Source organism: Sprattus sprattus (assembly GCF_963457725.1).
Source record: "Sprattus sprattus genome assembly, chromosome: 19".
NCBI lineage: Eukaryota > Metazoa > Chordata > Actinopteri > Clupeiformes > Clupeidae > Sprattus > Sprattus sprattus.
The window spans coordinates 548,149-565,560 of record NC_137917.1 but is presented as its reverse complement, the minus strand read 5'-3'; the positions used below and the strand labels follow the sequence as shown (position 1 = coordinate 565,560).

Sequence of the window (17,412 nt, the reverse complement as noted above, 5' to 3'; positions counted from 1 at the left end):
CCCATATTGTGGTTCAGCGTGTTCGTGATTCATTTCAGGCACACAATGTTGTCCAATGATCGCCAGGGGGAGACAAGAAACCAGATACCAGACATTGCCGACACCAAAATAAAAATGTAGGCCTATATATATTTATATATTCATTATTACAACTGCAATTGAACTAGGCTACCGAGAAGGACAATACGATAGCTTATTAACCAATACAACAGAACATGTATAATTGTTTAAATTATAAAAGCTCCTTCTTTTAAACCTTGTCTCAAGTAGCCTAGTCCCTAATTTCCCTAGTCAACTTGGCTGCCCAGATGGTTGACACACGCTTACGAAGTGCAGGGCATCCTTTCCCGACTCTCCCTCTGCTTCCCTTATGGCCCAAGTACCTGTCAATCAAAGCATAGCCTTTCCCTCGTCTTCCCCACTTATATTTGCATCCACAGTCTGTTTTCACTGCTGCTTCCGACGTTCAACGATGCGCACGGTTTGATATGAATTGCAAAGCGTTAGCGAGTTTGGCACATTTTCAACAACAGGAGGCAACAGGGACGTCGTGAGGAGTAAAGACCAGATAGTGACGCACTGACGCGTTATAAAAATTGGAAGACGCGCCGTTTTGGACTTTCTGTGAAAGCGCAGGTACCGCGTTTATCAAACAAGTGAGACCTGCGAGAGTGATCTACATCGCCCTATCAGAGATTACGCTCTGAGGAATAATGAAGCATATTTGGATACTCCTGACTTTTTCCGCGTTGGTCTGGTTTTCGGGAGAAAAGGTATCGTTGAAGTTTATCGTTGCCTGATGTCCTTTGTTTTATAGTAACTTGAACGTCGGACTGGCTCGAGTGTCTGATATAGGATAAAGTTGTTGTAAATCGTATTAACTGTACATTTCACCATGGTTACGTATAGTATACGTCAGACTGTTCACTCTGCCTTTTTCAGCTGCATTGGCCAAAGTAAGATGGATTTATGAGGATGATTTTTTTGAAATGTAAAGTAAACGTCTATCTGGAAACAAATACAAACATCTTCTCTTGATTTAACTCAGTTTATCTTGCCTCTAACCAAATGCCCCTTAACTTTCATTTTAGTTAGGCTACCAGAAGTGTAGGTAGCATTCCATCGTCTGAGATTAATGGAATCAGCAGACTCCCCTCGCTCTTGCAAATACATTTAATTTTGAGTGGTTTCTGTGAAACCTGATTGTAGTCACGAGACTCTGGTCATGATCTAACTATAGTGCCAATGCCTACCCTCGCATTATGGTTAATGTGGCTAAAATGAACGACTCAAAAGGCGAGTTTCAAACTCCATTATGTCATATAAACCACAGAGTCTGTTTGCTTTGCTTGGTGTACAAGGCTCAGTGCAAACTCCCCGAAACAAAACGTGTTGTCAGTTCCATGGATCCTCTCCCTTCTTTTGGATACAAAGCAACTGCCTTCCAAGCCTCCATACCAACAACCACAAAGAATAACATCCCTCACCTCCAAACTTAAGTGCTGTTTTTCTCAAGTAAAAATAGACATGTGATGGCAATGTTTGGAGTTGTTTTGCTGAAAGGTTAGACACCACTGATTTGGATCAAAATATTGTCCAGAGGCCTGTTGTCAAGCAAACATGAATAATTAGGTTAAACTGGTTGTTGTAGGACCATCAATGAGCTTTTTGGGGTGGTTACTTGACTATGTGTTGACCAATACTGAGATTTTTTTAGCAAAATCCCTCTCTGCGGGGGCTGTATAAAATCGACGTGAAGGACATTACAGCGGTTGAAATGAATCCCATACAGTCCAAACACTGGGTGTCAGTAGTTACTATTGTCTACTTTACAGATTATTAAGGGGAACATCTATGTGTGAATTACTTTGCACTCTCATGCCTGTCTGGGATGAACTGTAAACAAGGAAGCTGTGTAGACATGGTAGACGCTTTATCACTCAGAAGTGTCTGAGACGGATGAATCATCGGCATTGAAACTGGGTGTTATAAATGTTAAGGGCTCTTTAATTCCTTTGTGTAGCCTATGAAGTGACTTTGCTGTAGAATCATAGGAACTGTAAGTGGACTCCTTCTTTAGACAAGAAAAAAATGGCATTTTGTGGAATTTCATGCATTACCCTGATTGTCACTAAAAAGATTTTTCACAAAATGGCTTCTTGACTTTTAAAAACAGTTTGGGAATTATACAGGAAGGTAAGATGAGTCAGATGAAAGTGGACATGTGACACTTTGTCCCAGAATCCTGTACTCTCAAGAGTGTAGTAACTCACTTCTTCAACATTTCATGCCTCATCTCTGTGTCACAAATTGCAACTTCCTTGTGATCTTGTCTATCTACCTGTGGAATGGATCTCCCTTAAAGCTGCAACATCTTAGGAAGCGACTCTTTGGTTAGAATTGTTGGATTTGCCATTACCTATGTTGCTTCACATGCTGGTTCCCCCAATCAGTGTGTTTAGCAGACCTGCTGGGATGACAGTGGGCAGGCAACAACACAGGCATCAGCTGTCATCTGAGCCACAAGAGTCCACAGGTCTCAGAAGACCCAGGTGGACACCAGACTGAAAAAGCCCTAATTGGATAGTGGGAAACTATTTCTGGCCTTAAGACTGTTGTTTACAAATGGTTGCAGTTTGAACAGTGTACGAATTCAGTATACAAACTATTGTCATTGTCCATTATGTCCTCTTTGGCTAGTACCATTACGTAAACCCCTGGCTTGGGTAAAAGACCAGGAACTGTAACAATCTTTAGGTGATACCTGTAAAAACTATTTATTTTTAATAAGCATGACAAATGGGAAGTAAGCGGGAGTGAGGGTTGGTGCCAGGCTTGGCTATCTTGCTGGTGTTAGTTTAAGAGTGCACAATGATAGAGGCTGTGTTCTGCTTTCTGCATCAAGCACTGTTTCACGTTCATGAAAGAGGAATTTAGCATGGAGCCTGTAGGTGAGAGGGGGAGGAGAGGCTGAGCCCTGGCCTGTGACCCTATCCATGCTCAAGCTGAGCACAACAGTGAGGGCAGTGTGGAGGGTTCTTCAAGCTTCCTCTTTACCTCACTGTGGAGGCATTTGGAGGGACCTTCGCTTTTTGTGCTACCTGATCATTTGATAGGTTTACATTAGAAATCACTGATGAAACCGTAGGTTAAAACAGTAATCTCCTGTAAATATGTCCCATCATGGTTGAAATTAGCCCAAAATCAGTCAAGCAGTTGTTACAAACCTGAGGCAGCCTGTTGAAAATCTGTTTATAGTTGATGATCTGTCACTGATATTTAAATAAGTTTCATACAAGTCTGTCCCCAGATGTAATATATTTAAGACATGCCACTGTTCCCAGAAGTAAACGTTTATTGTATTGAGTGAAAGTTGTTTACCGTCAATTCAGTGAAAAGTGCCCATCTGCTGAGCAGTGTGTGCTGAATGTGACCTTGGACTTTTGGTTCTGTGTGTTTCTGTCTAACTGGTGTCATGTATGTGTGCTCTGTAGGGCCACGTGTTGATCTGCAGCACAGCCAGCACAGGCAGTAGTTCAGGTCCACATCTAGACACTTTGTACATTCATACCCATGTGTATTTTGTCCCATTAGTATGTTTTCCTGTATATATGTTTTATCCCAGAGTATACGTTCTCCCACGTCTGTTCCATCCCCAAGTATGCTTTTTCTCCGTACAGCCCGCCCCCTGAAGAGATCAATTGTACTACAAACAAAAGGTATATTGACGATTTGCTCACTGGTATGTTATGCAAGTGTGTTGACGGTGTGCAAAGCCCTGGCTGTAGACAGAACCCCTGTGGGTGGACTAGGCTGACGTCTCTGTCCCCTGCCCCACTTAAACCCCCATACATGGACAACTTCATTTTTCCTCAGGAAATGGGGCTGTCCAGGCCAGATGGTTTTAGTATATAGCTCGGATGTGCATGTTTCCCCTCTCTCTCTCCTTACTCTTATTGTTGACCACATCTTAGCAAAGATTAGACACAACATGTCCGACTGGCCTGTGTGCACACCTATGCTCTGCTTTCAGAGACTGCTGCTGTGTGTTTACATAGCCACTCCACAAGCACCACTCGTTCAGGGGGGATTCCGTGGTCTGTCAGCTCAGTCAGTACCTTTCAGTTCATCAAGTGTGTTTCAGGGGCTGAGACCAGAAATGTTTTGTGAACTGGGATCTCATTGATAAATATTCTTCATAACAAAATGTAATTTGTTCAGTGTGCATTTAATTACATTTAATGCCTGTTGTAGACATATAAATCAGTGACCTGCCTTTTTCAATCCATAGCTCTATACATAACCTTTCAAGGGAAACCACTAACTACAACTACCTACTTTAAACTACTAGTTTTGTCACAGGAATGTCATTTTGACACTCATATTTAAAAACAATTGTTTTTGATGTCCTCAGAAACATGTCATTTGTGACACTCATATTTAAAACTAAAACTAAATCCTGTTTCACTCCTTGACGACACTTAAAATGGAGTGAAAGGGTTCCAACGCGCTTGGTGAACAGTCCACCAGTGTTTTGTGCGGCAATCCGTCTTTCAGTGGCGGTTCTAGACCATTTTTACTAGGGAGGCCAAGGAGGGGCCAGGGTTTAACCAGGGGGGCACATAAAAAAAAACGCAACAAATGATATTTAAAGATTATAAACTTGAATTACTTTAACAACATGTATAACCTAACTTAACATTATAACAATGAGTGCAGGTGCAAGAGAGGTAGGGCCATACAAAATGAAAATGAAAAATACAGTAGGCCTACAGGTGCAAATAAATACAAAGCGTCAATTCAACTTTTGACATTGTGTGAGTGGGAACCAAAGCAGGACAGGCTCTTCTCTGATTGGTCCTGATTTGACAGCAGGATAGTCTCATATTCACGACAACCGCCAAAACTCCGTTAAGTAGCTACATATGTCTTTGTATGGTGAAGACTAATATTTAATGACGAACCTACTGGCAGATAACAGCAACTTTGTCACGAGAACTGACTTTTTTATTTTGGAATTAATGAAATTATCGTGAAATAAGTGTTTTGCGGGTGTTTACGTGTCTGAACTGAACAGAAATATGGTCACCTTATCGTGAAAGCCTATGACCCAAACACATTCTTGTCATCGTGAATTGTGAAATCAAATTTGTTCATTTCGTCTATGACATAACATCTGGGAAAGTCAACAGGCAAAGGATATTTCCATCTTTTGGTTCTTGAAAATAACGCTGTGGTTATTTTTCCTTCTTCCCTGCCTTCATGTGGCAGAAAAATCACCAGCTCAGCCGGTAGACAGTTGTATATGATTACTACGGTTACCACTACAGGCACAGGCAGACTACCAGCTCCTCATTAACTCTGTTATCGAGTTAAAGGCACCCAGTGCAACTTTCGAGGCTTAAAAATAAACATTCAATTTCTAGTCTTTTTTACACGTAGTAAGTTTCAATAACTCCATACCATTACATACCGACATTCAAGCAGCAAAGATGAGACGTCGTTGTGTGGTGAGAACTGATAGAAAATCGATAAAAACAACAATCGCCGCCATTTTCTTTATTTTTTGTAACCTACAATAAATAAAGCAGGCTTCCAGTCAATGGAAAAATGGCTTCTCCCCACCAGCGATTGTTGTTTTTTACGATTTTCTATCAGTTCTCACCACACAACGACGTCTCATCTTTGCTCCTTGAATGTCGATATGTAATGGTATGGAGTTATTGAAACTTACTACGTGTAAAAAAGACTAGAAATTGAATGTTTATTTTTCATTGAATGTTTACATAAAGTTGCACTGGGTGCCTTTAACACAAATATTGCATCTTGTTCACAGATATCAGTGAAGAAGTTATCCTAAACCAGACTATAAGAACCAGCGATCCATTAATGAAAGAGAGTGAGCCAAACATTACAATCGTAGCTCCTCTCTCCAACGAGCACCACATAGAGGTATGTTTGTCTCCATTTTCCGGCACACATGGCAAACTACAGTGATTGGGTGCACCGCTTTAATTTACCCGTGTTTACCCGAGAACACTGCGTCGCTAGTACCGCTTTTGGTGTTTGGGTGTAAAATCATAATAAATTAATATTTATTTTATTTGGTCAGCACGGGGTGGCCGCCAGGGACATGTCTACGGGGGCACGGGCCACCCCAGGCTTCCGTGTAGAACCGCCACTGCCTAACATTTCAGTTTTCCTGAAATGTTAGGCACTCTTCAAACCCTAGATTAGCCCGTATCTCATTAATGTGTTTTCCACAATTGCAGGGAGAAAATTGTGTTCAGGCCACTTTGCAGTATCCACTCAAGTACACCCAAAAAACAGTTGAATGCAGGTTGAATGTTTTGAATTGATATCTGCAACACCTACTGCTGTTCATTGGTGAAGGTTCTGCCCAAGTGCCTGGTGAAAACAGGGAGCATATCATGGCACTCTGGGCACCTTAGTGAAGTCTTTCATCTTTCTGCTGAAAAGATGGAGGAGGAGGAGGAGGAGGAAGTGTTCTGCTTGGGCTTGTGCTTGAAGGGGCACAGATTAGGACAGAGGACTCCCTCAGTAACTGAAGAGGGAAGAGAAAAATTGGAAGCTTACAAAAATGTTTTGCAAAATGTAGGTTGAGAAAAGAATCAGACATGGCGCTTGGTCACACTTTTTAGCTGATGAAATCTACATCTTATGATGCAGATCACACTTCATTTCACGGTTAGTACTACTTGCAGATTGAACCGTTTTAACTGCAGTAAAAACATTGTTTTCCCTTTTCTCCATCTCGCTTCTAAAATTACACCTCCAGTCCAAAAGAATCTATGTAACGGCGAGGTTTGGCCGCGCCGTCTACCACTCAGCCCTGAGACTTTGACTCTGCAATGGAAAGGAAAGCATGGTGCTCGTTCCACTCGTCTTGAGGGACATACGTTTGTGTCCAAATCAGTGTCCAAATCTAGGTGGGGAACAAGTTATGTCATGTCTACAAGCAACATGCCGTGCAGAGAGTTTGATCTGATACAGATATCTTATCCCACACTAAGCTGCTATGTCTAGGCTGTGTTACTTTGACCACATCACTATGTATCTCTTTCTCTGGCTCTCCCACTCTCTCTTGCTGTGCTCTAACATTTGCCCTCAATCAGACCAAAAGCTTATCTGGAATTTAAGACTTATTGTAGAGCCAAGATATTTTCTTCCAGGATTGAATATTTGTGGGTTTGAGGTTTTGCGAATGTTTGTAAGATTCAACAGGACAGATCTTTCCTGCACAATGTAAAACTGTTATTTAGTCTGCAAGTTATTATTTCAGTTAAGTTATGTGACAAGTGATGTAAAGGTAAAAGCATCACTTAAATATCTCAGTCACTCAATGGGGAAGTCCCAGGTCTGAAACTACAATACGGCTGGTGAAAGGTCTTTGTTGAATTAAAGTTAGGAAACATACCATGCCTGCTTTTTCTGCAACACATAGGTTATGGAGGATTCCGCTGTAAATCTCAGGACTGTTATGCCTCCGAAGGGCCTAATTGGCTAGACGCCAGCACGTCAGCAGGAGGGATAGGCATCAGGATAGGCATGTGCTGATAGTCAAAACAAATGGCCTTAGAGTCGTCTTTAAAACCCAGAGGCAAACACACACACACAGACACATGCACTCACAAAGACACATAGGTGTTGGGTTCTGTGGGATCTTTCGGTTCAAGAGCCAAAAATATATGTATTTGCCTGCGGCTCCTTTCAAGCTGACTGTTCCTTCGCCCTGAGGTGAGGTATGACTGCAGTATGACCAGTCTGAGCCAATTCAGCCCCTGCATACTGGCCAGCGCTGCACCTGTATTTGTGGAAGCATATTAAGAATACCAGACATGCCAGCGGTCTGAATGGGCTGCATTTATTATCGCCGTCTCCTGCTCACCAGCACATTTAGGACCGTGGTGACTGTGTGTGTGTGTGTGTGTGTGTGTGTGTGTGTGTGTGTGTGTGTGTTCATGGATGTATTGTGTATACATTTGTTACAACTGGATAGGCTTTACATCATCCATGATTTGGATTTATCGTCCCAAACATCTGGGCTCTTTTGGCTGGTTGTAAGTAATTTGTCATGCTGAGAGACTGATGAAATTGCCTATGTAGTAAAAGATGTTTTATACAGTCTATACTGAATAAATACAGTTGTAGTTTTCCTGAAATGTTAGGCCTCCAACACATCAGCACGATGTACACTATGTCTAGAGCATACCTTGTGTAATTCAGTCTCTCATAGATGGATAAAAACTAGTTAGTGGCATGAGAAGCAGATTTTATAATTGCGGTTCCAGTTTGTAAGTAAGTAAATAGGGCTTGATGTCTGCAGTGCCATGGTGATGGTTCAGTCCCAAAGAGCACAATATGAAACCATGTGTAAATGTCAGTGACTTAAAATCTTTGTTTTTTAATCGTAATACTCCGTCAGCTCAAGTCAAGTCTTGTTGGGCTTTCGTTGGAATATTCCTTCTGCCTGTTTTTCTCCACTTTGGCCATGTTGCCTTTCTCAGCTCGAAAGCAGCTTTGAGCACTGAATGTTTGTCCACATGTTCCTCAGTCGTGTGAACAGCACTAGGCCCTGTGGTGCTAACCTGAACCTGAGCCTGAGTCTAATGGGATGCTGTGGACAGATTCCCGGGAATGGGGAAACACTGAGTAATAGCCATTGTTAGTCTGAGCTCAGCCTACCTCCATTTTCCACTTGATCTGGCTGTTCCAGAGCCATGGAGAGCTATGTGTGGGAAATAAGAGCCCCAGACTCGGGCATGGCCAGCGAGCACACAGGAAATAGACTGGTCTGTTTCATATCGAGATGACATTAGATGCAGTCGGCTCAGCGGATTGCCCGGAATGTGTGAAGAGGCAGCTTATGGTGGAATAATTGTATTACTTCAGCCTCAGGGCCTGAAGCTCTGGATGAGATGGGCTTCACCAACCAAGGGTTTCATACATGCTATCCAGTAGGCTTAAACCTAAGGTACTTTGGGCAGATTTGGATTAATAATGCCACATTTACCTGAAGCCATTTTTGACTTCCTCAATGGTCTGTGTATCCAAGCCTGGACCACACCTCCAGCTGTAGTGTATTTGTAGACCAAAGCTTTCTTCCACCCGTGTCATGACGACTGACTGCTAACCCTAGGTAGCACTTTAGACCCAACTAGAGGAACAGGCTATTCTGTCCTCTGCACTGATTGATATTCTCTTGCAGACAATCAGCAGAGGTAGTGATGCAGCAGATGACGCCCTTATAAACACAATGCTTGGCTTTGCTTGGCTGTGGTTTGTACCTGTGGAAAACTAATCTTATCCTAGTTTCAGAGTCTCAGGCCAGTGCATTTCCCATACAGCTGCTGAAAATGTCAGTTCTTGTAAGTCATGTGCAGGACATATGAAAAACAGGTTTGTTTAAATGTTGGTGCACCTCTAGGTTTGGTCAGGTGAGCTTAGTGGAGAGGCCGCTGGTGGGTGGAGGTGGGGTGTGGACAGGGGCCGGGGCTGTGTGAAGGGGTGTGGTGCTCTCACAGCCAGGGAAAGGCACTCTCAGAGCTGCATACAATGGTAGGCCTGTGCCACTGTGGCTCAGGTCCATCCCAGGAATGCACTCCTCGATCACCTACAAACACACACACCACTGCGTCAAACACACACACTAACTGCGTCAAACACACACACTACTGCGTCAAACACACACACCACTGCATCTAACACACCTTAAGAGAGCACATATACACAGTAGTTAGAGGTGAGAAATGTTATACATACAGCTCTATCATTTTTGAAAGCTTGTTTTACATGGCATTTTGGGGTATGTGTGAGAGAGAGAGATCTGTGCAAGTGCAGTTTTAACCCCATCCCCCAGTCTGTCCCTCAGTCCTGTCAGTGTTTTAGTGTTAGATCATTTGATCCAACTTTGTCTGGTTCCTTTTCACTGCCTGTAAGTTAGAAAGAACGCTTCACTTAGTGATGCGATGGCTAGTGACAAGTGACAATAACGTATCTCAAACACAGATAATTCAGTGTTATGTTAGCATAAGCATACACTAGTTACAAAGAAAAAGGCCTACATTGAAACACCCATAGACACATTTGTAGAAAGATAAAATGGTGAAGCCATTTATCTCATCAAGATGTGTGTGTGGCGCCTCAAGCCCACCTTAGCTGACTGTCTCCCAAAAATACAAAAACACAGCATAATGAGAATTCTAGAAGATCAAGCCTAATAATGTCTTCAGTACCACACTGACATGTGTGTTACATCATCAGAAAGTAATATCAAACTGTATTATTATATGGACAGTAGGTTGATGGCAATTTCTAAATGTCTACCTCCGCCTAGGTAGTTATGCTTTTTAGTTTGGTTTGTCTGTTGGTTTGTTTTTCTGTTAGTCTGTCAGAAGGATTGCATAAAGGTGTAAGGATGTAGAATGGGCCAAGAAAGAACCCATGAAATGATTCCACCTGAATCGTGGGACGGATCCACAAATGATTTTTGACTTTCGTTAACATTGCAAGATTGGCTGTTTGGTCTTGGCTGACGTCTGCACTCTGAGAGCTTTTTTAATTTAGATTTGTTATTTTTGTGGTGCTGCAGCCAGCATAATTCAGCATTATTCAAGAGAAGAATACTGGCCATATATCTGGGCAGTGCAAATGAGACGTGGTGAAATCCCCCTTCCGTGGGCCAGTGTGTAGATAAGGCAGAGAGAGACCTGTGGCCGACCACTCAGCTTGCTGAGAGAACCTTCAGCTCCGCAGGGACTCCTGCCATTCATCACCAGGCTGTGGAAACTCTGTAATATTGCACATCACGCTCTATTTTATATTCCCTTAGTTCCAGACATTCTATTTATATTCAGCTCATGGACAACATGGTGTAGGCAGTGGCCCCTGGGAAGCTTTTGGAAGAGGTGGAAACATGCTTCTTTAGTGCGAGATGGATAAATAAAGTGCTTTTTTTTAATTCATAATGGAGATTTGTGTACTTGTGTACTAGTGTTTTTGTCTTTTTGTGTGTGTGTGTGTTACAGTTTGTGTACGCAGTGTCATTGTGTGTGTGTGATGAATGAGATGCTCCATGGCTTTGTCTGAGGGAGGAGATTCCCCAGTCACTCAGCTGTCAAACACCAACACTCACACTCTCTCTCTCTCTCTGCCTCTCTCCCTCTCTCTCTCTTACACTCAAAGGGAAAGGAAGAGAGAGAGAGAAGGCTTAAATGGCTTTATTTAAACATCTCTTTCCTTTCAGCCTGGGTCCTGTATTGTGCTGGTTTAATCATCTTTCTCCCTCAGTGCGTCTGAAAGGCTGGGTGCCTGGCCTCATGCTATTGTGAGGTCCCTGCCTTCTTTGAAGCCAGACTCTTTGGCTTTCTTCTTCTTAGACCCTGTTTATCTGTCATTATTTTTTACACTACCCAAGCAAAGTCTGGAAAATTGCACGCAGGCTCTTTAGTGTCAATGTTTATTTGTAGAATGAATACACAGGGAGGCAAGGATGCACACAGTCACAGGCATGCAGTGTATCAGCTGTCTGATCACTAGCAGCTCAGGAAGAGAGTTTAAGAAAAACAGAGTGTGTCATCTTTCAAAAACAATCAATCATCAATAATGATGTGAGTTGTTGATGTCACAATGTTACACCATAATTTATCCATATTCACACCTACAAGGTTAAGTAGGTATATACTGTATGTTCAGGATGAAAAGTCTTCGATTTTAGAATGTGTTTGGTGTAAATGTTTTGAGAGTGGGCTCTATGTCTGGGAGGCTGTTTGTTTGGTTGTTGTTGTTTTTTTTAGGAGAAAGTCAAACATTCCTCTCTCTCTGGGCTGTTTCTAGGGAGACGATAGTGTGGAACTGGACATCTTGTTTTAGTCTGTGTGCAATAGAAGAGTGGGCTCCTGCCCTCCTGCGCACCCCTAAATCTCACCGGCCTTTATTGTTGTTCTGCTTCTGTAATGTAACCCAGATAATCATGAACGGTTATCACCAGGAATTAGTTAGCCCTCGTAATATGATTGTTTCAGCACCAACATTAGCTGTAGAGCCAGTAACCTATTAAAGGGGTGGGTTTTAGGCCTGCCTGTCTACTTTTGAGAGGGTAAATGCCAGAACAGTCTACCATAGGGTCTGTGATGAAACACACCGTCCAATTCAACCATGTGAACATTCTACATTTTTGTTCTTCCAGGTCAGAGCACAGTCTCCTTCCCCTGCGGATGACCTGTACCTGGAAGAGCAGGCGTCTGGTGATTTCCCTGTCGACGACGATGACTTCAACTCTGGCTCGGGATCGGGTAAGAGTTACACACGCTTAAAAAAAAGCCTGACAGAATCTTTAGGTGGAAAATTCTGGAAAGACTGCATGTGTAATAGTGCCATCATGTTCTATTCCCCCATGGCTTCAACTGAGAACCAGATTGCTTTGCATGTGGCCAAATGGATGACATCATGGGAAGCAATTCCAAGATGAACAAACTGGGTCAGGCGAAGCATTCGCTCCTGCCATGTGTGAATGATGCTGCACATGTTGCTGGATACACCGTGTTTGTTTTCACAGTTAAACTGCTAGGAATCAATAATTTTACAGTCAGTGGCTCTGAACATGTGCCAGGTGTTATGTTATGTGAGGCGGACGAACAGGAGAGACCTCAGATGTCATGTGTGGCTTTCGTTCACACACCTGGCGCTCGCTTTCCCATACAAGGCCCATGTGTCCAGGACTGCTGCTTACAGAACTGCTTCTAGCGTGTCGCTTAAACAACCAAACCGGGTTGTCTTGTTGCGGAGACGAGCTTGTGTGTCATATCAATCCAATTTTTAAAGTACTTAACCTGAAATGTGGAGTTGTTGAAGTAGTCAGGTTTAGGTATGAGATATGAAATTTTACAAAGATATCTCTTACTGGTCTATTAAAGTCTAAAGTGTCTTTCTTGTCTCTCGTGTCTGTACCGTCAGTTGTACCACGCAATTGAGTGTACTACTCTGAGATTGCTAGTTCTGCAAGTCTTTTGGCTGTGGTCTAAGTTGGCTGGTTGTCCTGTAATGCCATTGGCTGTTCTTGATGTTTATTTCCTGAACTAAAAAGCTATTGGTTGTGCTCTGAGGTGTTTGGCCCTGCTGCGATTCTATTAGCTGTGCCCTGTGCTTGCTTTCGCTACTCTTATGTTGCTGCTTGTAATGATTTAGATTTCTATGCTATGAGGGCTTTGTATGTGAAGTTGTGCTTTGCTTTGAGGTCAGTGGTCTTGTCTTGAGACTGCTGGTCATGCTGTGAGTGCACTAGTTGTGCTGTGGGGCTCCTGACTGCTGGTCATGCTGTGAGTGCACTAGTAGTGCTGTGGGGCTCCTGACTGCTGGTCATGCTGTGAGTGCACTAGTTGTGCTGTGGGGCTCCTGACTGCTGGTCATGCTGTGAGTGCACTAGTTGTGCTGTGGGGCTCCTGACTGCTGGTCATGCTGTGAGTGCACTAGTAGTGCTGTGGGGCTCCTGACTGCTGGTCATGCTGTGAGTGCACTAGTAGTGCTGTGGGGCTCCTGACTGCTGGTCATGCTGTGAGTGCACTAGTAGTGCTGTGGGGCTCCTGACTGCTGGTCATGCTGTGAGTGCACTAGTAGTGCTGTGGGGCTCCTGACTGCTGGTCATGCTGTGAGTGCACTAGTAGTGCTCTGGGGCTCCTGACTGCTGGTCATGCTGTGAGTGCACTAGTAGTGCTCTGGGGCTCCTGACTGCTGGTCATGCTGTGAGTGCACTAGTAGTGCTGTGGGGCTCCTGACTGCTGGTTATGCTGTGAGTGCACTAGTAGTGCTCTGGGGCTCCTGACTGCTGCTAGACACAAGGGACAGCAGTGTGACGGGCAGACAGATGTTTCTCTTGCGGTCGCGTGCGGTCAGCCAAGACCAGTACCGTCAGCCGAGCAGATGTCTGCTGAAGAGCTTCTCTATTATTTATGAAACTTTATTACATTTCTCACCTCCGTCTGTTAAAGTATGCAGGCTGAGCTGGCTGATTCACACACACACAAAAGCTTGTGCACGCTTGCCTTAGCAACAGATTTTAATTTGTGGAATTAAATGGAAAAACATAACCCCTTGACAATAACATTTGGTAGCTGTTTTGCTAATTGCTACATCTGGGTAGGGCATTAAAGGTGTATTATGTAGACCACAGCCAGTGGGGCCTCCTCTACTGATTCATATGTGTACCTGATAAGTATGTACATCTGTGCTCACCCTCTTCCTCTAAACTCATTTCAGGGAATGGCGGTGATGATGAGGATGTGGTGATTACCAGGAGGATTTCGTATAGCACTCCAGAGCCTGAAGTGACCCCGGACGCCCCCGAGGCCACCTCACCCAGCACAGACACAAGCACCAGTGAGGACACCTACACAGAGACCGCTGAGGTTGACACCACAGAGGACAAGGACCTGGGAACTGAGGTGGATATCACTGCTTCATTCTGTTATTGCTGTGTAGTTCAGGGACTTTCCAAGCTCCCAACTTGTCCTACATCGCTCATAGTGTGCCATTCAATTCAATTCATGAACGTACAGGAACCGGTACCATAAAAAAGAAAAACATCCTGTATTTTTGGCATTCTGTACGGGGGTTTCCTGTCTTCCATCATGTGCTTCCTGTGGTATGACACGTCTTCCCTCTTTGTTTACCCCAGGCACCGTTTGAGGTGACGGAGGACTCGCTTCAGGAGGTTGAGCCCAGCAGTGCTCCCAATGGACGCAGTGTGGTACAAAATGAGGATTTGCATGATGTCCGCTCTGAAAACCTCTTTCAGAGAACTGAGGTGCTGGCAGGTATGTATCTGAGAACCTCAGTCTTATTTAACTAGGGCATCCCTTTGAACAATGACAACACTGTAGTAGGCTGATGTAGGTTTGAACAATATACTGACCTCGTATCATTTGTGTGCTTCTCTTGTCTGACTCTATACATGTCTGTCTCCCAGCGGTCATTGCAGGAGGAGTTATTGGCTTCCTATTTGCTCTATTCCTTATTCTGCTCTTGGTCTACCGCATGAGGAAGAAAGATGAAGGAAGTTATGACCTTGGGGAGCGCAAGACCCCAATCTCAGCCTACCAGAAGGCACCTACCAAGGAGTTTTATGCTTAAAGACTCTGGCCTCAGTCCATGAAAACATCAGTACAACAAAACGTCTCTAGACTGAGAAACTATTACATGATGCCTTGGCATAAGGAATTTAATAACACAGATTTTCTTACAAGCCAAATAGGGCTTAATTTATCACAAAGTTCGTAAAAAAAAAAAAACTGTGTTTGTATTTTTGCCATTGTAAGAGTAAATTGAAATGTGAGACAGTGAAGCATTTCTTATGGGTCATGTTTAGTTGTGGACTACTTTTTAAAATGTAGAGCTACATATTTGTGTTTTTAAGAACAAAAATGGAATTTATTGAATATAATGTGCTGAACTATCATTTTTAAATCACATCTACCATTGATATTGAATGTTTTATTAACATTTTGAAGACAAAATTGTCTGTACTGTTCAAATAATCTATTGCTTGTCTATAATAATGGTTAATGGCAAAAGACAGAATATACTTTTATCCTTTAAGGGTACAAGAAGTTTCTTGTGATTTTTTTTTTTTTTTTTTTTTTTGCTCTGTCCGCTAACAGCTTTTCCTTTGCTTAGGTAAGCAGGTTTGAGTACTTGTACACGTGCATCATGTGTGCGTCACGTCAAATGACATCTTTAAGATGTGTTTGTACATGATGTATTGTGGTTCTGTACACTTGGCCAATCAACTTCTCCTAAGTGTTCTTCATGGATGGATGAAGTGCACATCAAGCACATTGTGCTTTTGCTGATCACAAAAAATGAGGCACCGTTCCACTGAGCACATGGGTGTGCCGGCCATAATGCTCCAGGACTGTAGGGTAAACCTTGTGTGGCTAGTGGGACAGGCCTTTGCTAAGAAATTGCTGATGAATTGAAACACAGCTGGTCTTAAATATACTTGAAAATGGCCAGGAACATTCTCTTCTCCCAGTATCCCACATCTGCTTCAGTCTGTCCTCTCAACTTTTAACCGTTTGCTTCATTCTTTCACATGTTTTTTGAGTACCATCGTTTTGAGGGGCAAGCATTCTAAAGACTGCTCTTTAACAAATACAAGTAAATGTTTTTATCAAAAGTAAATGTTTCTGTGTAGCGCTCAAGGTCTCTAAATAGATAGGCTGACCAAAGAGAAAAAAGGACTGTCTTAATGATCCCAGGCCAATATTGCCTCATGCAGAGTGAAGGATGATTTAGGTTTGAATTGTACATGTTTAATGGACAAATAATGTTTTTTATTAAATATAAGGAGACCAAGCTTCATGGTGCTGAATAGATTTGTGGATTGATTATCCAGGTTAATGACGGTGTCACTCTGTCATTGATGGTCTGTTATGTAGTAGATTAATGACAAATGAGTTTGAGGTTGAAGCCCCCTTTATGAAATATCTCCTAATCAGTATTATTACACTGAGGTACGTGCTTGACCTTTTTCATTTCTGCATTGGTACAGATTCCATATAACATTCACAGTGTTCGGTTTAAGATTTGTTTTTTTCTCATCTATGATATTTTTTGACCTGACCAGTTTTGCATCAAAGATTTTGTCTGTTTATTTTAATACACAATAATTTATAGATGATATTAATTTATATACAACATCATCTGTGTTATAAGGATACAAATGTATGTTCTCAGTCCTTAAAGTGCCTACAGTTCTGAAATAAACATGGGAGATGTGTACAAACACTTTTGTTGTGGAGTGATGGGTGTATGAGTACAAACACTAGTGTTGTGGAGTGATGGGTGTATGAGTACAAACACTTTTGTTGTGGAGTGATGGGTGTATGAGTACAAACACTTGTGTTGTGGAGTGATGGGTGTATGAGTACAAACACTAGTGTTGTGGAGTGATGGGTGTATGAGTACAAACACTTTTGTTGTGGAGTGATGGGTCTGAGTACAAACACTTGTGTTGTGGAGTGATGGGTGTATGAGTACAAACACTTGTGTTGTGGAGTGATGGGTGTATGAGTACAAGTTGTGGCAGGGTATCCAAGAATTAATGACATGAATGGTATCTGAAAAATAACCCACTGTTTAAACATTTGTTGTAAAATACTTCGTATTAAACTGGGTCATTGATTGCTACATGCCATGGAGGTTTACAGGAGATCCAGACCAGCTGCTCCCACAGGTCTGTAGGCCTCGTAGCAATAGGGTGAGCTTTCAGTTTTAGTCTAATAATGGAGAAGATCAGTGAGCATTCGCTCCTGCTGTGAAAGTTTCATCTCAATCTCAATCCAATCATAAGGATAAAACCTTTTCAAGCTATTTGGAAGTGCCTTGTTCATGTCT

The 17,412-nt window shown here is 42.7% G+C and overlaps 1 protein-coding gene across 1 annotated transcript; it reads left to right on the top strand.

Moving 5' to 3' along the window:
- The first annotated feature begins 563 nt into the window (after nt 1-563).
- On the top strand, nt 564-16,759 carry LOC308380157 (syndecan-2-like). Its single transcript, XM_080857427.1, has 5 exons — nt 564-773; nt 12,209-12,314; nt 14,275-14,459; nt 14,693-14,831; nt 14,984-16,759. Exons 1-5 carry the CDS (start codon nt 714-716, stop codon nt 15,145-15,147), a joined length of 654 nt encoding a protein of 217 aa, XP_080713553.1. The 5' UTR covers nt 564-713; the 3' UTR covers nt 15,148-16,759.
- The last annotated feature ends 653 nt before the right edge of the window (nt 16,760-17,412 follow it).

Coding starts and splice junctions, on each gene's coding strand:
- LOC308380157 (XM_080857427.1), top strand. CDS start 714: ATGAAGCATATTTGGATACTCCTGACTTTTTCCGCGTTGGTCTGGTTT. Junction 774..12,208: donor TCTGGTTTTCGGGAGAAAAG/GTATCGTTGAAG, acceptor TTGTTCTTCCAG/GTCAGAGCACAGTCTCCTTC. Junction 12,315..14,274: donor CAACTCTGGCTCGGGATCGG/GTAAGAGTTACA, acceptor AACTCATTTCAG/GGAATGGCGGTGATGATGAG.